General features: G+C 49.9%; 1 protein-coding gene across 3 annotated transcripts in view; it reads left to right on the top strand.

The window, feature by feature from the left end:
- Positions 1–20,450, top strand: part of LOC119978806 (ras-related protein Rab-7b-like) — a 49,481-nt gene extending 29,031 nt beyond the window's left edge. For all 3 annotated transcript variants that reach the window (XM_038820683.1, XM_038820682.1, XM_038820684.1), the window contains exons 3-6: positions 830–956; positions 3,806–4,021; positions 15,166–15,291; positions 19,805–20,450. In XM_038820683.1, coding sequence (XP_038676611.1) covers positions 830–956; positions 3,806–4,021; positions 15,166–15,291; positions 19,805–19,888 — 553 coding nt within the window. In that variant the 3' untranslated portion in view covers positions 19,889–20,450. The remainder of the gene's footprint in view (positions 1–829; positions 957–3,805; positions 4,022–15,165; positions 15,292–19,804) is intronic.
- Positions 20,451–21,285: the final 835 nt, after the last annotated feature.

Here is a 21,285-nt window from a genome sequence, read left to right as displayed (position 1 = left end):
AATCATTAATATATCCAGTAAAGAATTCATGAGAGATCTCATTGTGCAGCGAGTGCAGGGAATGTGTAATTACCACAGGGGGCAGTCAAGGTTAATAATTGCACTGATGCAGTTCAGGGAAGCTTGATAAATCCATGCGGGAGGAAGGAATAGAAAGACATGCTGATCGGGTGAGATGAAATAGAGAGAGAGGAGTTCTGTGTGATTTATGAACACCAGCTCGGAGCAATTGGGATGTGAGTTTTTGTGGGGTGGTTTAGCACAGTGGGCTAAACAGCCGGTTTTTAATGCAGAATAAGGCAGCAGCGCGGGTTCAATTCCCTTACCGGCCTCCCCGAACAGGTGCCGGACTGTGGCAACTAGGGGATTTACACAGTAACTTCATTGAAGCCTACTTGTGACAATAAGCGATTATTATTATTATTATTATTGCTGGCTGAGCCATCATTTATTACCCATCCCATCCCTAATTGCCCTAGAACTAAGTGGCTTGCTGGGCCATTTAAGAGTGAACCACATTGCTGTGGGTCTGGAGTCACGTGTAGGCCAGACCAGATAAGAATGGCAGATTCCCTTCCCTCAAGCACATCAGCGAACCAGTTGGGTTTTTGCCACAATCTCCGTGGTCTGCATTAGACTTTTAATTCCAGATTTCTATCTGCTGTGGTGAGGCTCGAACTGGATCCGCAGACCATTACACTGGTTCTCTGGATTACTAGCCCAGTGACAGTACAGCCAGGTCCCTGCCCTCTCCCCCGGAACAGGCTTAAGTTGCATCTTAAAAATCAGGTTAAAGCGTGACTGTATTTTTCTGAATCCTTTGATGTAGGGTTGGGAAAACCTCCCTCCTGAACCGATATGTCAACAACAGATTCACTCAGGACTATCGCACCACACTGGGAGCAAGCATCCTTACAAAAGCGATTGGAGTGGACAGTACCTCAGTTGAGCTACAGGTGGGGAATCCTTATCTTGCTTCATCACGTGCACTGTACACCAGTCCAGTCGTATGGATATACAATTCATGTAATGGTCTTCAGTTGAGCAATGTCATCGCTTTAAATCCCCCCCCCCCCCCCCCACCCCCCCCCCCCCCCCCACCACCCTTTGAGCGAGATATTCTGCCCCCTCACTACCTTTGTGCTGAGTTACCGTTCAGAGATAGCGTTCTAACGTCTGACCCGGCGGGTACTGGGTTTGAGCTCCAATCCAGAGACTTGAATACAAAACCCAGGATGTATTGCCAGCGAGTAATTGTTATACAGCTGGAGGTGCTGCCTTTCAAAGAACAAAGAACAATACAGCACAGGAACAGGCCCTTCGGCCCTCCGAGCCTATGCCAGTCATGATACCAACCTTGGCCAAAACCCTCAGCGCTTCCTAGTGCTGTACCCCTCTATACCCACCCTATTCCCCCGTCCAATGAAGGCAAGCATTCCGTATGCTTTCAAATAAGGAGTTAACCTGAAGCTCTAACCGCTCTTTCAGGAAGGTGTAAGAAATCCAATGGCACAATTTGTGGAGGAACAGGGAGTTCTCCTTGTGTTGTAGCAAATATTTATCCCTCGATCAACATCACTAAATCAGATTAGCAGGTCGTGATCTCATTGCTGTTCAGCCGCTGTGTTTCGTGCATTATAATAGTGAGTATGCTTCAAAAGTACATCAGGAAGGACCTGCCTTTGGATGGACCAGTAGATCCCGCTTGGGGGTGGGGGGGGGGGGCTGGCTGATAAAAACCAACCATTGAGGAAAAATGGGAAAAACAAGTGAAAATACAATGTCTGCCATTCTTAAAACAGTTAAGTAGAATTGACAATATGCTGGAATGGCATTGAACAGTTTGAATTGTTCATTTTCAAGGCTGATTCACATTGAAATCACAATTATTACTTGGTTCGAATGGTGCTTATGCTATCAATTACTAGCCCCTGTGGGTTCGGTGGACAATTAATGTGCAGAGGCAACAAGTTCTTAAAAATAATGTGAAAGCTATGAGGCTATTTATTTGTACAAAGTAATTGGAGGAAGTGGCAAAGATTGACCAGCAACATCTGTAGCTCAGTCAATGTTACATAGTGATTGAAAAATGTCAAATTTCTACATTTTTCTTCTTACTTTTGCATTCTTTCATTTAATCTTTCTTTCTCTTTCATTCCCTTCTTTTACCCATTTTGATTTTAACTCATCCTACTTCCTCCTCTGTTGTTCCTCTGTTTCATTCTCAAACCTTAAATCTCATTGTTTAAGGTGACACGGGCATTGGTTCTTCCACACACTGAGATCCAAGTTGCCCCATCTCCTGATCCCCTCAATTTAGTGGCTGCTTTCTGCATTAATAGCCAGGGGCTGTTTAGCTCACAGGGCTAAATCGCTGGCTTTTAAAGCAGACCAAGCAGGCCAGCAGCACGGTTCAATTCCCGTACCGGCCTCCCCGAACAGGCGCCGGAATGTGGCGACTAGGGGCTTTTCACAGTAACTTCATTTGAAGCCTACTTGTGACAATAAGTCATTTTCATAATAACAGCGTGCATTATGAGTAAATAAAAAAAATGTTGGTGAATCCTAAATAAAGCCAGCAAAGTCTTGAACCAGGGTTGAGGAAGGAGCTGCGCTCCGAAAGCTCGTGTTTGAAACAAACCTGTTGGACTTTAACCTGGTGTTGTAAGGCTTCTTACTGTGATCACCCCAGTCCAACGCCGGCATCTCCACATCATGGGTACCTCTGATGGGAGGTGATTGTTTTGTGCCAATGTCGCAGGTGACTACAGCTATTCCAGAGGTCCAGGCCACTGCTCTGGAGACATAGATTCAAATGGCACCCGGTGAAATGTTAAATTCAAGTGATTTCTAAGAGTCTGGAATTAAAAGTTAACCTCACTAACGGTGACCACAAAATGGTATGTTGGCCTTCATGGCGAGAGGATTTGAGTATAATAATAGAGATGTTTTACTGCAATTGTATAGGGCATTGGTGAGGCCACACCTGGAGTATTGTGAGCAGTTTTGGTGTTCTTATCTGAGGAAGGATGTTCTTGCGAGGGAGGGAGTGCAGCGAAGGTTTACCAGGCTGATTCCTGGGATGGCGGGACTGTCATATGAGGAGAGACTAAGTCGGTTAGGATTATATTCATTGGAGTTTAGAACAGTGAGAGGGGATCCCATAGAATCTTTAAAAATTCCAACAGGATTAGACAGGGTAGATTCAGAATTAATGTTCCCGATGGTGGGGGAGTCCAGAACTAGGGGGGTCAGAGTTTGAGGATAGGGGGTAAAACTTTTAGGACTGAGGCGAGGGGAAATTTATTCACCCAGAGAGTGGGGAATCTATGGAATTCACTGCCACAGAAAGTAGTTGAGGCCAAAACATCGTGTAATTTCAAGAAGGAATTAGATATAGCTGTTGGGGCTAAATGGATCAAGGGTTATGGGGGTGGGGGGGAGGCGGGATCAGGGTATTGAACTTGATAATCAGCCATGATCATAATGAATGGTGGAACAGGCTCGAAGGCCAAATGGCCTCCTCCTGCTTCTATTTTCTACGTATCTATGTAAAAGTTGTCATCGATCATCTCGTTCACTGGTGTACTTCAGGGAAGGAAATCTGCCTGCTTACCTGGTCTGATCAACATGTGACCCAGACCCACAGCAATGTGGTTGACTTTTAACTGCCCTCAAGAGCAAATATATATGACTAACAAATGCTGGATAAATGAAAATAAAGTTTATTGACTGACTACGGAGTTCCAGAAGGGGCAGCCATCTGATCCGATATTGACTGATTGTCTTTTGTTCATCAATACAGATCTGGGACACAGGAGGCCAGGAACGTTTTAAATCACTGGTGCGCTCCTTCTCGAAAGGATCAGACGGCTGTGTGCTAGTATTTGATGTGACTGACCAAGATTCTTTCTATGCCCTCGAAGGCTGGAGAGAAGAGATATTGCTGCAAATTCCTTTGGAACACAAGGATTACACTTTTGTTGTTTTAGGCAACAAGGTTGATATAACTGAAAGACAGGTGAGTCATTATTAAAACCCATACAATCTTACAGTACAAAAGGAGGCCATTCGGCCCATCACCTTTGTCATAGTTTATATTTATTATTTTCAAGTACAGAGTCAATGGGCTGGATTCTCCGTTTCAGCGGGTAAGTGCTGGCTCAAACGGAGAATTTGCGGGCGTTTGACGACGCCAAAATTGGCGCCCCCATCGATTCCGGGACCAGTGAGGGGCTAGCAGTGGTGCTGGGTGAAACCCCCGGCTCCCGCTCCGAAAACGGCTGCAGAATGACCGTGTCCCTGGCCGCTCATGCGCACGGCGGCGACCTGCAGCAGTCACACTGCACAACATGGCGTCGGCCATACGCGGACCTGACCCACCATCCACGACCCCCAGGTCACCCCCCGGCCATCCTCCACCAGTCCCCACAGCCCTCGCGGAAGCCCCCCCCCCCACGGGCCAGCTTCACGGATCCCGGCTGAGTGTGGCGGTGCCGGACACAGATTGCAGCCGCCACCCCGGGTTCCAGGCCACTGAGGCCGCACGGGTCCCGCTCGGCTGGGAACTCGGCCCATCGGGGGCGGAGCATCACGGGAGGGCCTTACGATGACGCAACATCGCTGTTGCGAAGGCACGCGTCGTGCGTCGCGATTACGCCACTTCCATGTGGGTGGAGCATGGCTGATGGGCGCCAAATTAACACCGACCCCAGTTTGGGCGTCGGAGTCCATTCTCCGCCCGATCGCTGATTACGATATTGGTGTCGGGCAATGGAGAATCCCACCATGGTTCCTTTGAAAGTTACTTCCACTGATCTTTCAGGCAGTGGACTCCAGATCATAACAACGGGCATGATTCAGCCACCAGGTTGTGCCCAGCATGGAGCCGGGTGCACCAGGTGAATCCCACAAGTGGCAGGCGTGAGGCCTCGCGCTACTTACCCGACTCACTCCACCCCACGCAACCTGGGTCACACCCTCGCTGGGCATGGCATGATCAGATTGTTTAAATGAGCCGATTTAAATACCCGGACACTCTTTTCACCCGGCACCCAGGATTCAACGGCCGTGTCTGCGAGACCTCGTCAGGGCGCCGATCGCTGCTGGTTTCTACAAACATGGGCCAGACATGACGGCACCTCGGGGGGGGGGGGGTCTCGCCGGCCAATAGAGACCCCCGGGTGGTCAGGGACAGGGCAGGTTAGTATCCCAGCACTCCCCCGGCACCTGTGCGCTGTCAGCCTGGATCCCTGGTAGTACCATTGCCAGGGTGCCCAGTTGGCACTGCTAAGATGTCAGGGGCAGTGCCAGGGTGCCAGGTTGACAGTGCAGGATCGGGACCGGGGGGGGGGGGGGGGCTGGCCTTGCCCATTAGAGGTGGCGAGGGGGATTCCAGGGACCTCGGGAATGTTGGGGAGTGTGAAAGGGGGGGGGGGTATGGACGGGCCTGAAATTGGGGGAGGTGGGGTGCATAGATCTGGGCTGCCGGTCAAAATGGCGGCCCGGTCTGCAAGGAGCCGACTAAAGCCTGGCCTCGGTGGGGAGAAACTCCCCGAGGCCCAAATACCCGGCAAAGTGCCGGTGAATGGTGGGGTGAAGCTCGGCACTGCAGCCACCGAGAAACACCCACCAGAAAAGGCCTTCAGCAGAGTCGAGTGGAATGGTCTGGGTTTGGGTCAGGATTCACCCCCTGGGTGAATCTACTGTACAGCGCCCCCCCATGGCGAGCGTACAGACAAACACCACCTGCTCTGAATACTTCCAGCTGCACAGAGGCACGAGGCAGGGATACCCGCTGCTGTTTGCTCCGGCAATCGAGCCACTGGCGATCACCCTCAGAATGGCAAATGGGTGGAGAGGTATTCAGAGGCGGGACAGAGACTATTGAGTTTCATTCTACGTGGATGATCTGCTTCTCTACATCTCAAACCCCCGGGCCAGCATGGAAGGGATAATGAAATCCTAAAGGAGTTCAGAGCCTTCTCGGGTTACAAACTCAACCTGAGCAAAAGTGAGATCTTCCCAGTGAACCCAAAGGGGGAGGGACAGGGCTGGGGGGACTCCCGTTCAAACACGCTGCAGACCTAATTCCGCTACTTGGCAATCCAAATACCTCGCGACTGGACACGGGCCCACAAATGGAACATGTGACTCTGGCGGAGGAAGTCGAAAGGGACCTGCAGAGGTGGGGTCCACTCCCACTCTCACTGGCACGGAGAGTGCAGACGATCAAGATGAACGTACTGCCCAGATTCCTCTTCCTGTTCAGATCCCTCCCGATCTACATCCCCACGGTCTTCTTCAACATGGTGGACAAACTAATCATGACATTTGTGCCTGGCCCTCCCAAACCTACAGTTCTACCACTGGGCGGCCACAGCAGAAAGAGTGAGGGGACGGGCAACCTCGGGAAGAGAAACTGTGGTGACCTGCACGGGCGACTGTTGGAGGAGATACCCTCTCCTTTGGATGGGACAAGGGAAAAATGGGAGTAGGAGCTAGGCATAGAAATAGAGGGAGGGCTCTGGATCGAAGCAATGCACAGGGCGAACTTCACCTCCTCATACGCAGGGTTGAGCCTAACGCAGCTAAAGGTGGTGCCCAGAGCACACCTAACCAGAACCCGAATAAGCAGGTTCTTCCCGGAGGGGAGGACAAATCCAAACGGTGCCAGGGGCCCGGCCAACCACACCCACAGCCTGCCCCAGACTTATTGGGTACTGGACGGCCTTCTTTGAGTCTATGTCCAGGGCTGTGGGAGTGAGGATGGAGCCATGCAAAAAGTGGCGGCCTTCAGGGTGTCAGATCATCCAGAACTCTTTATCGGGAGAGGAGTCGACGTCCGAGCCTTTGCCTTCCTGATCACCCGGCTTCGACTGGCGATCGGCAGCGGCTGGCAAAGAAAACGAGAGAGACAAGGGACCAAGCCGCAGGGGGCAGGCCTGAGGGCAAGCTTAATATGAATCTGCAAATAGACACTGTAACTACGTGCTCTGGCCACAAGGGGGATTATAACAGACGTTTGCCGACTAAAAGGGGACCAGGGCCATAGAGGGAAGGAAGACAATTGCCAGTAAATATATCTGCTGATTTCTGGTGGTCTCTTATTATTCTTCCCTTTATGTGCGGTTATGCAATATGTAACTTGTGAATTGTGAAATGTAAGATGTGAAAACCCAATGAAAACATTTTTTAAAATTGTGTCGATCAGAGCTCCTGGAAGGCTCCCTCGGAACCCCGGCTTCTGCGGAACCCAGCGTGTTCTGGAACCTTCTGGTTTATTTGGAAGTTGCCAGGACAATGACGTGTGTGTTCCTCTCTCTGAAAGTGCAGCGTTGCCTCCGACTGCTGGAACTCTGCGCTGTGAGTGTTATCAGCCCAGGGAGAGCTGAGCGACTCCTGTAATTGTAGAGCAGCCACGTTCACCATCTGGGACCTTACATTCTTTGCAAAGCACTGCCTATTTTCTAGTCACCTATTTCATAATTGTGGTGGATTGGATTGGATTTGTTTATTGTCACATGTGCCGAGGTACAGTGAAAAGTATTTTTCTGCGAACAGCTCAACAGATCATTAAGTACATGAAAAGAAAAAGGAATAAAACAAACTACATAAAAGGGCAACACAAAGTACACAATGTAACTACATAAACACCGGCATTGGGTGAAGCATACAGGGTGTAGTGTTAATGAGGTCAGTCCACAAGAGGGTCATTTAGGAGTCTGGTGACGGTGGGGAAGAAGCTGTTTTTGAATCGTGCATGTTCTCAGGCTGCTGTATCTCCTGCCCGATGGAAGAAGTTGGAAGAGTGAGTAAGCCGGGTGGGAGGGGTCTTAATCACCTCTTGGGAAATAAAAGTAATTGTTTTTAACCACATTGCGTGACTGAATGGAAAAGAGAGAGAGAGAGAGAGACGGTAGAGGAAGGAAAGGAAGAAATAGAATTCAGTCTTCCATTGGAACTGACCGGGGGCGGCATTCTCCCCTGCCCGGCGGGGCTGGGGGTCCCGGCGTAGCGGAGTGGCGCCAACCACACCGGCGTCGGGCCTCCCCAAAGGTGCGGAATTCTCCGCACCTTTGGGGGCTAGGCCCAATCCGTAACGGTTGGCACCACGCCGACTGGCGCCAAAACCGGCACCAGCGGCCTTTCAGGCCCGCCGCCCAGCGCTGGGGCTGGCTGAAAGGCCTTCGCCGGTTCGCACATGCGCGCTGGGGATTCCACGGCGGAGGCCGTGGCGGCGGCGGGGGAGAAAGAGTGCCCCCACGGCACTGGCCCGCCCGCGGATCGGGGCCCCCCGATCGTGGGCCTGGCCACCGTGAGAGCACCCCCCGGGGTCCGATCGCCCCGCGCCCCCCCCCCCCCCCCAGGACCCCGGGGGCCCGCTCGCACCGCTGATCCCACCGCCACCAGAGGTGGGTCAAACTTTGGCGGCGGGAGAGGCCTCCCAGCGGTGGGGCTTCGGCCCATCGCGGGCCGGAGAATCGCCGCAGGGTCTCGCCGATCGGCGCGGACGTCACGCCAAACGGCGGGGCGTGATTCCCGCCCCCGCCAATTCCCGGGTGGCGGAGAATCTCTGCCACGGCGGGGGCGGGATTCTCGGCGGCCCCAGGCGATTCTCCGACCCTGCTGGGGGTCGGAGAATTTCGCCCCAGATTTCCAGCGTTAAAAAGAATTAAAGCTCTGCTGTTCTTAAACTAGCCAGTAGATGGCAGAGGAGGACCACACCATCTGACCCATCTTCCGATTTGTACACTGGGCGGACACACTCCATCAGACAGCTTCAAAGTCAGCAGGGGTTTTCTGTGCAGAGAACCGAAGAGGAGATTTAGCCTCCAGCATCTCACGCATTCCCTTACAGGGGGTTCTTCAAGAACAAGTGGGCCACCAGAGTGAGAAACGACAGAACGCGTTCGCCTTTCACCTGTCTTTGACTGACATAAAGTCACAGCAAATCTCCAGGACGGAAAGTGGGCATTCAGCCCAGCTGGCAACGTTGGCATTCGAGCGCCACACGAGACTCCTCCCACTCTTTGTCATCGAACCCCATCAGTGTTACATCCTTCTGGGTCCTTCCTGCCTCGATTCCATTGAATTACATCGATGCTGTTTACCTTTTAGCGAGTTCCACTTGAATTGGACATTCTTGCCACTTATAACAAAAAAATCCCGCTGAATCTTAGACTGGATTTTTTTAGTGACTAACCTCTGGTTCCGCCCCCAAATTTAACTTTTACTTTTATTTGCAACGCTCCTATTTCCGATGAAAATTATTGCAAAGGTTGAATTTATTGCTGTCGAAGTTTTGTGGAACTGATTTGTTTTTCACTCCAGAGCTGGTCTTATCCATTTGTTACTCGAAGGTGTTGGGGGGCAGATTCCGTGGTCTGCAGTAACTCAGCCCTTTAGGGCAGCCAGTGCTGTAATGGTCACTGGACCAGGAATCCAGAGGACCTGCCTAATGCTCTGAGTACCTGATCAAAACCTAATCTCCCTCCTTAATTGGCTGTGCAATGGCTATTATTCAACCAATTAGGAAAGGGCGTACATCAACAACTCCAGAATGGAGGGTAAACCAGGGAAGGCAAAGAACGTACGTCAACTATGGGTTTTCAAATGAACAGGAAAAGTTGTAAATGTTTTTCAGAGACTGGCGGTTAAATAATAATAAAGAAATGAATAATCTTTATTAGTGTCACAAGTAGGCTTACATTAACACTGAAATGAAGTTACTGTGAAAAGCCCCTAGTCGCCACACCCGGTGCCTGTTTGGGTACACGGAGGGAGAATTCAGAATGTCCAATTCACCTAACAAGCACGTCTTTCAGGATTGCGGGAGGAAACCGGAGCACCCGGAGGAAACCCACGCACACACGGGGAGAACGTGCAGACTCCACACAGACAGTGACCCAAGCCGGGAATCGAACCCGGGACCCTGGCGCTGTGAAGCAACAGTGCTAACCTTGCAGGTTATGGATTGCACGCTCTCCGGCTCTGCTCATCTTTTAATTCATTGCTTCAGCCTGGTGCACATTTCATATTCATCTTTTCTTGGGCTATGTGGCTTGTGCTATGTCCCAGGAAGTTCCTGCTTGGTGTTTTTGCGAGGAAGAGCGAAGATGAAATGTTAATATCCTTGTTTTTTTCCGTGGTGGTCGGAGTGGGCTGGGGTGGGTCAGCTTGCAATGACGCAGTTGCTGCTGAGCGAGCTCTCGCCTTGGCGGTGTTGCGTGCATCTGGATGATGGCTGCCATTGAAAATGGCGTCAGAAATGCTGCCTTGGCTGAAGAGCGCGGGCCGTCAGGGTTGGCTTTCAGGATTTGTGGAGAACTTTTAAAAGAGCAATAATGGAGGTGCACAAGGAGGTTCTTGAACTCGGGAGAGCACTTTCCTTGGAGTGGGCCCTCCTTCGTGTCATTGCGATCCTGCTGCATGGTGTGCCATCTATCCTGGCAGGCTCGGGGGGTGGATCGTAAATTCCTGACTGAGTTTGAAAACTGTCTGCCATGCTTTGGTAATGTTGATTTGAAGGCTGGATGCATCAGACTCGAAGCAGCACAGTGCTTCCTGTCTTTGAGGCCAGGGGCCGGTTGCACCCACCTGTCACTGCTCCTGTATCGTCCTGTTCTCGAAGCTTGGCACGAGAGGCTGGAGGTATCGAGTCATCCCCCCAGCTGGGGCCTAGTCCGTGGACCTTCCGGGCATCGGTGAGGTGCCAAGGTGGAAGTGATGGTGTCTCCTGCTTTAATCGTGTAGTTAATTATGCTGATTTAGCAAAATTATATTAACACAATTATGGGGAGTGTGAATTATGCACAGCTTCGCTCCTATTGAGGAAGATGAGTGGAGCCAGGACGGGGTGAGGGGATAAGGGTGGGGTTGGTAGGGTTAGTCTGTCCTCACTGAGATTGAGGACAACCCCCAGTTCGAGCTAATCCATTTCGGGATTTTTTTTTTGGAGTTATTTATTTAGTTTTTGTTTCATGTCACTGAACCTAAATATCTGTGATTTAACCCTTCAAAGGCCTGGGCAAACTTTTTTTACCCGGGGAGGACAGGGTTCCTTCGGACTCTTCCATAAGAACATAGAACAGTACAGCACAGAACAGGCCCTTCGGCCCTCGATGTTGTGCCGAGCAATGATCACCCTACTCAAACCCACGTATCCACCCTATACCCGTAACCCAACAGCCCCCCCCCCCCCCCCCCCCCCCCCCCCCTTAACCTTACTTTTTACACTACGGGCAATTTAGCATGGCCAATCCACCTAACCCGCACATCTTTGGACTGTGGGAGGAAACCGGAGCACCCGGAGGAAACCCACGCACACACGGGGAGGACGTGCAGACTCCGCACAGACAGTGACCCAGCCGGGAATCGAACCTGGGACCCTGGAGCATTTATGCTAACCACCATGCTACCGTGCTGCCCTCAAAGAGTTGAGGTTTTTTTCCTCTCCGACCGAGTCTCGCTCTTTACTTCTGTCGAGCGCAGGTGGGACCTGTAATTATGGTTGGCTGTTGAGGAGGAGGGTTGCTCTGGGTGCCCTTTCCATGACGGCGGCCATTTTGAGTTAATCTGGGCGTTCTCACCTTGACGGTTCTTTCTCTCTTCCTTTCTCCACCTGGGTCACCATTGTGTTTTGGCTCTTGCCCTGTTCTTGCCGGTGGTTCGGCGGAGTGGCCGGGAGGGGGGGGGGTGGTGGTATTCTGATGGTTTTGGAGAAGGGGTCCTACCTCCCAGGATGCCCAACTGTTGGGTGTCTTAATGGTTCTTCATCTCCCTGGATTGGGGCTCCCTTCGCCGAGGGCTGCAGCAATTATCCTTCTCTTCTTGGGCCCCTGGATGGGGTTGGAAGGGTTGTAGATTTTTGGTTGTAGGTTACATGGCCGGGGTGCAGGTGTTTAGGTGTGAGGAGGTCCTGGGGTATGGTTTCTTGCATTTTGGGTGGTGCTGGGCTCGGCCAGGCCTGGTGCCGAGGTTGGTATCCTGCTGCCCCTGGAAGCCAAGGGTGTCCCTTTTCGGGTGTGCATGTGGGGCTATCTTAGGAGGCTGGGTTTTGCTTCCCGGGTGCACGGGGGCCTAGGGACGGGCCAAATTGTGTCTCTGGCGGATATCCTGTTCTCCCCTTTGGGGGGGTGGAACTTCTTGTTGAATGGCTTCTGCTCATTGGTGGATGCTTGGCGTACTCCAGTATTACAAACAAGGAAGATGTGTTAAGGGCACATGTAGACACATGGCAGCAGGTTGTTATTGCTATCGCAGAAAACTGGCTAAAGGAGGGGCAAAATTGTAAGCTCAATATCACTGGTTATAGAGTCTTCAGACACAATAGAGGGGGAATTAAGAAAGGGGGGAGTGCAGGACAAATGGTTAAAGATAAATTCCAGTTGTGAGAAGGGATGATATACTAAAGGCTCAACAAACGAGGCTTTATGGGTTGAGCATAGAAATAAAAAAGGGGCATTCACACTGCTACAGACCCTCAAATAGAGAAAAGAAGATATAAGAACAAATATGTGGGCAAATTTCTGCCTGTAAGAAAAAGGGGGCAATAATAGTCGGAGACTTTAACTATCCCAATATCAATTGGGATTCAAACAATCTAAGGGGTACTGAGAGAGAAAGATTCATGCAGTGTGTCCAGGAAAAGCTTTTCAACCAATTAGTGCCAAACCCAATGAGAAGAGATGCAATTCGAGACGTAGTCATGGGGAACGAAGAAGGGAAATAATAATAATAGATAGGTCAAAAAAGTGAAAGCAATGTGGCAAAATGGATAAAAATTTGGCTTAATAACAGGAAACAAAGGGTAATGGTCGATGGCTGCCCTGGCGAATGGAAAGTTGTTTCAAGTGGTGTTCCATAGGGCTCGGTGTTGGGACCCACACTGTTTGTGTTATATATTTTTTAAAATAACTTTAGAGTACCCAATTACTTTTTGTTTTCCAATTAAAGGGCAATTAAGCGTGACCAATCCACCTAACCTGCACAACTTTGGGTTGTGGGGGTGAAACCCACGCAGACATGGGGAGAATGTGTAAACTCCACACGGACAGTGACCCAGGGCCGGGATTCGAACCCGGGTCCTCAGTGCCGCAGTCCCAGTGCTAACAACTGCGTCACATGCCACCCCTGTTGTGTTATATATTAACCATCTGGACATGAACATGAGAGGCACGATTGGGAAATTTGCAGACGGCACAAAGATTGGCTGAGTGGTGGATAGTGTAGAGGATAGCAAAAATCTCCAAAACGATATAGATGGGTTGGTGAAATGGGCGATAAAATGGCAGATGGATTTTAACAAGTATGAAGTCATACATTTAGGGAGGTCAACCAGTTGTAGGGAGTAAAGAATAAATGGGAATATACTAAGAGGAACGGATGAAGTGAGGGATCTTGGTGTACAAGTACACAGGCCCTTAAAGGCAGCAGCTCAAGTAGACAAGTTTGTAAAGAAGGCATGTGGAATGCTCTCCTTCATTGGCAGAGGTATAGAATATAACAGTAAGGGTATAATGTTGTAATTGTATAAAACACTGGTGAGGCCACAATTGGAGTATTGTGTGCAGGCTAGTCACCATATTAGAGGAAGGACTTAATTCCTCAGGAGAGAGTACAGAGGAGGTTTGCAAAAATATTGTCGGGGATGGAATAGTGTAGCTGGGAGGAGAGATTGGATAGGTTTAGGTTATTTTCCTTGGAAGAAAGAAGGCTAAGAGGACACTTGGTTGAGGTGAACAAACTTATGAGGGGAATAGATAGAGCGGACAAGGTAAAATTGTTTCACAAGCAGAAAATACTGGACAATCTCAGCAGGTCTGACAGCATCTGTGGGGAGAGAATGGAGCAACGTTTTGAGTTTGGATGGCTCTTTGGCATCCAAACGCCCTCTTGTTGATTGAGCAGCTTGTTCCCCTCTTGGTCAGGGCTTTACGGGGGCCAGGTATGCTCGAGACCTGGGCTGGGTCCTGCGCTGTTGTTATCCACTGAGCTCAGTTCTGGTAGTTCTAGACTTTCTTTTCTGCCTTTTCTCCTATGGGAGGCCCTGAAGGTTTGACCACAATCTGATTGTATTGTTGCCGGTCCTCTGTCCACAAATGTATGGAATGACTTTGGTTCTGGGCCCGGTTTGGGGTTAAGCTCCGTTGCGTGTCACGTATGTAACTCCCTTTCGGACTGGGGTTTCCGTGCATTTTCTTGGTTTTTCCTAAGGATGGGTATGGTGAATCCGCTCTTGGCTCCCACGGGGCTGCAGTTGGGTTGATACCCGAGGAGAGGGGTCTGTGATGGTGCTGGGGTCGAGGGAGTTGGACTTTGCCGCGCGCCTGATCACGTCACGGGAAATCTATCCTGTTTCTTGGGATGATTGTAGACCTGTGCGGCGTGGGAGGATGTGTATCGTTTTACCGTGTCTTCATCCTGCTTCCCTCTCGGTCTGTGGAAGGGGCAGATAGAATTTACTGTGCAGAAGGAGGCCATTCGGCCTATCGAGTCTGCACCGGCTCTTGGAAAGAGCACCCTACCCAAGGTCAACACCTCCACCCTATCCCCATAACCCAGTAACCCCACCCAACACTAAGGGCAATTTTGGACACTAAGGGCAATTTATCATGGCCAATCCACCTAACCTGCACATCTTTGGACTGTGGGAGGAAACCGGAGCACCCAGAGGAAACCCACGCACACACGGGGAGGATGTGCAGACTCCGCACAGACAGTGACCCAAGCCGGAATCGAACCTGGGACCCTGGAGCTGTGAAGCAATTGTGCTATCCACAATGCTACCGTGCTGCCTCCCTGAGTGTCTAGTTTCGCCCGTTCTGCATTCATGTATGTTAAACCGTTTTTCTCTTCTTCTGTGTGGCAACTTATTATTTTGTCACTTGATTGCGTTATTCTCTAAAATGCCAAAGCTCAATAAATATATTTTATTTAGAAACCTTGCAGATTATGGGTAGAATTTTGCTCCACTCTCCGCGGCGCTGCAGGCAACCCACCATTGGCTGGGTCCCGCCTGGCGGTGTCAATGGGGTTTCAGTGGCAGAGAGCCGCTGTCTGCGGGAACGGAAGATCCCGTCAGGGGGAATGGCCGGTCAATCCCACCCTCTCTGCAATTGTGCTCAATTTACGATCGTTCCTCCTCTCCTTCCGCTCCTGCAGGTTACAAGCGATGAGGCAGAAGTCTGGTGCAGAGCTCGCAGTATTCCTTACTTTGAAGTGAGTGCAAAAGAGGATATCAATGTGGACCATGCCTTTGAGAACATCGCCAGGAACGCACTATTGCAGGTAAAGGTTGCATCAGTTACTGAAAATTAAATATAGACAAAGGTCTCCGAATGTGCAGGGGAAATAATGGTGAGTTTAATATGCATGCCATTATTACCCTGAAAATCACCCAACTATGTGCAGCGAGCAAGAGCATGAAGTGCCAATTGTCACATTTAGCCCGTGATTTGTGTCTCTTTCCCATTACCCTTGGGAAAATAGGATTCCATTACCCTTGGGAAAATGGGTGGCACGGTGGCACAGTGGTTAGCACCGCTGCCTCATAGCTCCAGGGTCCCAGGTTCTATTTTGGCCTCAGGTGACTATCTGTGTGGAATTTGCACTTTCTCCCCATGTCTGCGTGGGTTTCCTCCGGGTGCTCCGGTTTCCTCCCACAGTCCAAAGATGTGCAGGTTAGGTGGATTGGCCACGCTAAATTTCCCCTTAGTGTCCAGGAATGTGTAGGTTAGGTGGGGCTATAGGATAGGGCAGGTGGGTGGGCCTAGATAGGGTGCTCTTTCAGAGGGTCAGTGCAGACTCGCTGGGCCGAATGGCCTCTATCTGCACTGTATGGATTTCTTCCTATGCTCCTAGGTTGGATTGTTCTACTGGAGGAGGATAAGGCAAAGAATTTGATCGAGATGTTCAAAATCATGAGGGGCTGGACAGAGTAGACAGGGAGAAAGTGTTTTCACTCATAATAAAAGGGTCAAGACCGGGAGGGCACAGATTTTAAAGTGATTTGTAAAAGAAACAAATGTGAGGGAAGAATAAACCTTTTCACACAGCGAGTGGTTTGGGTCTGGAATGCACAGCCTGGGAGTGTGGTGGAGGCAGGTTCAAATGAGGCATTCACGATGGGATTAGATGATTATTTGAATAGAAACAACGTGCAGGGAGTACAGGGATAAGGCAGGGTAATGGCAATAAGTCGTGAGCTCGTCTGGAGAGATGGTGCAGACACGATGGGTCGCACGATGGCCTCTTTCTCCACCGTAACAATTCTGTGATTCTGGGTGAATTGAAGGTAGATTGGGGTCAGGATTTTTAACCTCCCATGTGACCCAAACCCACTCAGTTTTGGGGGTTAAAACTCCCCCCCCCCCCCCCCCCCCCCCCATGTTTATGTGTGCTTTTTCTCCCTCCTTATTCCACATAGAGAAACAGCCCACCTGTTCCTTCACAGCCGTGTGAGCCGAGATCGTGTGGGTTAATGGCTTGCCCGATCTTTCCCTCACCAGGAATCCCCACACGGCAGGAACATTGGATTGTGACCATGCAGGCCAATCACCCACCTGCCACTCTGTGTAAAGCTGAGGGCCATTAGTCTAAATCAGTCATTTAAGGACAATGAGCGCTCAAGTACCATTAACACCGTTACGAAGATACTTTGAGATTTCCACAGAGGAGTCGATGTCCGATGTAATTGAATGGATTATGGTCACACCTTGTTGAGGAAGGAAAGGATAATTCAGCCTGACATCAGACACAGCTGCACACTGCAGTGTAATTCAGCTTGATAAATCTTCTATCATAAATGGCAGTCTTAGTACAAAGGACTGCACTTGGCCTTATGGGCAGCACGGTGGCACAGTGGTTAGCACTGTTGCTTCACAGCGCCAGGATCCCAGGTTCGATTCCTGGCTTGGGTCACTGTCTGTGCGGAGTCTGCACGTTCTCCCCGTGTCTGCGTGGGTTTCCTCCGGGTGCTCCGGTTTCCTTCTTCAAGTCCCGAAAGACGTGCTTGTTAGGTGAATTGGACATTCTGAATTCTCCCTCAGTGTATCCAAACAGGCGCCGGAATGTGGCGACTAGGGTTTTTTTACAGTAACTTCATTGCAGTGTTAATGTCAGCCTACTTGCGACACTAATAAAGATTATTATTCTTTAAGTTAAATATGAATGACTGAACAGTAATGCAAAGCTATCTACACCTAATGTACGTTTGAAATGATGCCTTGTGAAACAAGACGGTGCAGGGAATATTGACAATTGCTGAAAAGTTCCATTTGTTTTGTTTCATTTAAAGTGTAAACCGAGATTCTAACAGCCTCCACTGCATTATCTGGAGCAGAGCTAAACCTCCCGCTCAGTCATTTGTTTCTTTTTAACGAATCCCAGCCCTTTGTTAATTTAGACTTCACTTAGTTCAAATGGTCTAAGTCAAGCTGGCGAGGAACATTTCCTCTAATGCTGGGCACGGAGCCCCAATGCCCGAGAAGGCAACTTGCCAGTGAAGGGTGACACCAGCAGGAAGCAGAATTTCTGCTGTTCTTGGAAACGGTCGCTGCCCGTGAGCCGGTAAACTTTGATTCGCTTGTCGGCTGTGATATCAGTGAGCGAATATTTGACTGGAATTCTTTCTGAGCTACAGGATTAATCAGTGGCTGGGTTGTGTTACCAAGCGTGGGAGCAGTTATGTTTAGAAACTGTAACTAAAGCAGATCTATCTGTTTAACCGTCTTTTCCTGGATTGTGTCATTTTCTTTCCACAGTGTTCCATTGTTACACAATTTTTGAAATTCTGCTTAAAGGAGAAGGGAAGTCGAAGGATAGAGCAGCCCATTCAAAGCACAGCCCACACATAAAAACACACATCATGGGTTGGACTTTTCATGTTCCTGCTGGGTGTGTTTTAATGGGAGAGGGTGGGGGTCATGTAAAATAGGGTGGGTGCGTAGCCCACCACCTTCACAACCTACCACCTTCACGCTCACCCCCAAAGCAAGGGTCAATTGAACTTATTTACAAAATAATTGACCCTGATATTATGGTGCCCACGCCATGGTGTGGGCCGGCCACTTTTTAAGAAGGTTTTCAGAAAAGGGGGTACCATCTTTGGTGGGTGCCCTTTTGTACATTAGGGGCATTCCCCCCCCCCTCCACCACCCCCTCCCCCACGCCAACACAATGCCCCCTCCTTCCTTCCTACCCGCCAGCTCTCTCAACGGCCCACTGGCCCCACAATCTCCCTTCCCCCCACCCTCCTTATACTGGCTAACTCCTCCCTGCCCAATCCCCTGGGCGTGCCTTCTTCTCGGGACCAGTTGCAGTCCCGGCAGTGCCCACTAGTGAGATCTTGGTGCTGTCGGGTCCGCTGGAGCTGCTGGCCAATCAGATTGGCTGGCGGTTCCTGAGGGTGGGGCCTCTGCCCCAGTGAGGTGCAGACATCCCGCTGCCTGGCAATTTAGCCCACCCGCTGGGCATGTTGTGGCTGCGGGGTAGGCTGGCTCACTCTGAGTCAGCTTCTTAGTGAGGGTAGCGAGCCATCCACACACACACGGAAAAGTCAGAAGGGAAACTGGCCTTTATCAACGAGGCACATATTACAGAAGCAGGGAGGTCATGTTGGAGTTGTATATAGAACTTTGATGAAGCCACAGCTGGAGAACTGTGTGCAATTCTGGTCGCCACATTATAGGAAGGATGTGATTGCACTGGAGGGGGTGCAGAGGAGATTCACCAGGATGTTGCCTGGGATGGAACATTTAAGTTATGAAGAGAGGTTGGATAGGCTTGGGTTGTTTTCACTGAAGCAGAGAAGGCTGAGGGGCGACCTGATCGAGGTGGACAAGATTACAAGGGGTTTAGGCTAGGTTTGAGGAAGGGTCAAAGATGAGGGAATGCAAGTTCAAGGTCAGGGGCAGGAGGTTTAGGCTCGGTTTGAGGAAAAGTCTTTTTACCCAGAGGGTGGTGACGGTCTGGAACGCACAGCCTGGGAGGGGGGTAGAGGCGGGTTGCCTCACATCCTATAAAAAGTACCTGGACGAGCATTTGGCATGTCATAACATTCAACACTATGGGCCAAATGCTGGCAAATGGGATTGGGAGGGCAGGTCAGGTGTTTTTCATGTGTCAGTGCAGACTCAAAGGGCCTCTTCTGTGCTGCATTATTCTGTGATTCTGTAACACTTCCCACAATGTGCGGCTCAATAACTAGCCATATACTCAGCTATTGCCCCAGTACTGGAATCCCTCATTGTAGACCTTCTCATTGCTGCACCTTCCCACAATGTGCGGCTCAATAACTAGCCATATACTCAGCTATTGCCCCAGTACTGGAATCCCTCATTGTAGACCTTCTCATTGCTGCACCTTCCCACAATGTGCGGCTCAATAACTAGCCATATACTCAGCTATTGCCCCAGTATTGGAATCCCTCATTGTAGACCTTCTCATTGCTGCACCTTCCCACAATGTGCGGCTCAATAACTAGCCATATACTCAGCTATTGCCCCAGTACTGGAATCCCTCATTGTAGACCTTCTCATTGCTGCACCTTCCTTCATTTTGTACGAACCTACAGAAAATGGAACAGACCTTTGCTGAGTAGAATCAATGATGGAATAGATCAGTCATGATCTCCAGTGAAAGAACCAGGTTTTATTTCGGCTGAATGGCCTTTGATTTGATTGCTTCTTTTTTTTCCCGTTGTAACATATTCAGCTTGAGGTGTGACCATTAATGCGGACCTTCTTGGCTAACCTTTAACGTTTGAGTCTATAAACATTCTTCTTCCTTTCTTCCCCCGAAGGATTCGGAATGGAAAGATTGTTACCTGACAAACTCCATCTCCTTGGGAGACAACAAAACATCAACAAGACAAAATTGCTGCTGACTCTCGTGACTGGATCAAAAGTGGAAACTCATTGTGCGGCGGCCATTGATGTACTGGGGCGTTGGCCAGGCCTTTAGCTGTGGTTTTCGACAAAGATTTATTTTTCTATGCACCGGCGAAATTTACAGTTCAATTTCCTAACCAATGTAATGAGGCGATAGTTTCTTTTGTTCAGAAATTGCCGTGGATTTGGACTTGTCTCCTACTTTTTAATACAAGAGACCTTGGCAGATGTTGTCAGATGGAAAATCCATTCCGAACCTTAACTCTTGAGCTATGAAAATTCACCCAATGACAGGGATACTTTGACTTGGGCAACATTTGTTTCTAAACTGACTCGAGCCTTGACGGGAGCTTGCAGTTCAACTGATATCAATGTGGAATCTCTGTGTGGGCAGCAGTGAAGTAAAATCCCTTGTAGGTTCCTCGTGATACTTTACACTACTTAACACTTGTCTTATCACAATTCAACAGGTTATGCTGGAGAGAAATTACCTCGAAAGCAGATTGCAGAGAAAGGAACTGTCAGAATCCAAAGTAAAATATGTATATTTTTAACATAGATAAGGGTTTGTTTTTAGTTGTGGACTTCACCATGGTTACAACAGTCTACATTAAGAAACCAGTTCTGATATATCAAAAGTATCCTCACAGCTACACCACAAAACTTGCACTGTCTGACGAGAAGATCCAACCGTTGGCCAATAACAGGCCACCTCCTACCATTGAGAAACATGTCTTTGGGAGGACAGAGAATCTCGCTCTGTAGAAGTTCTTCAAATGTATTGGCCTTGGACTCACTGGTAATTTTGATCTTTGATCAGTGGACAGGCTACATTTATAATGTTATATTTAATGATAAATCTCTCCGCCTCTCTACCTCATTTTCCTCCTTTAAGGCACGCTTTAAAATCCACTTCTTTGACCAAGCTTTTGATCACCTGATCTCCTGTGCCGAATTTCCCCATGATATTTCCAGTGTCAGGCTCTGACCGAAATCCCGCGTGTAGACCTCCGCAAAAACATTCAGTGGGCGTGGTTTACGGTGGCGGGTCAGGCCCAATAGAGGTGGCAAGGCCGCTCCACAGAGATCGAGGTAACTTTACACTGATCATCACAGAAATTAACCCCCCCCCAACCCTCCACTCCCCTCCCCTCCCCTCCCCCAACACCACCCCCAACCACCACCCACCACCCACCACCCTCAACAGCGCGGTCCTCTACCCCGTCCCCACCAACCTCTGCATCGGAGGCTCCTCCCCCAACACGCACAACATGAACCCAGCCCCCAACAGCGCTCCGCAGAGGGTCCGTCCCAGCACTGCCAACCTGTGTCAGGCGGCAGTGCCAGCTTACCTTCGTGCCCCGGGGGGGGGGGGGGGGTCCACTCAACTGAT

The sequence above is a fragment of the Scyliorhinus canicula genome, chromosome 15 (genome assembly GCF_902713615.1).
Source record: "Scyliorhinus canicula chromosome 15, sScyCan1.1, whole genome shotgun sequence".
In the NCBI taxonomy this organism is placed as follows: domain Eukaryota; kingdom Metazoa; phylum Chordata; class Chondrichthyes; order Carcharhiniformes; family Scyliorhinidae; genus Scyliorhinus; species Scyliorhinus canicula.
This window is presented reverse-complemented; position numbering and strand designations above follow the sequence as displayed.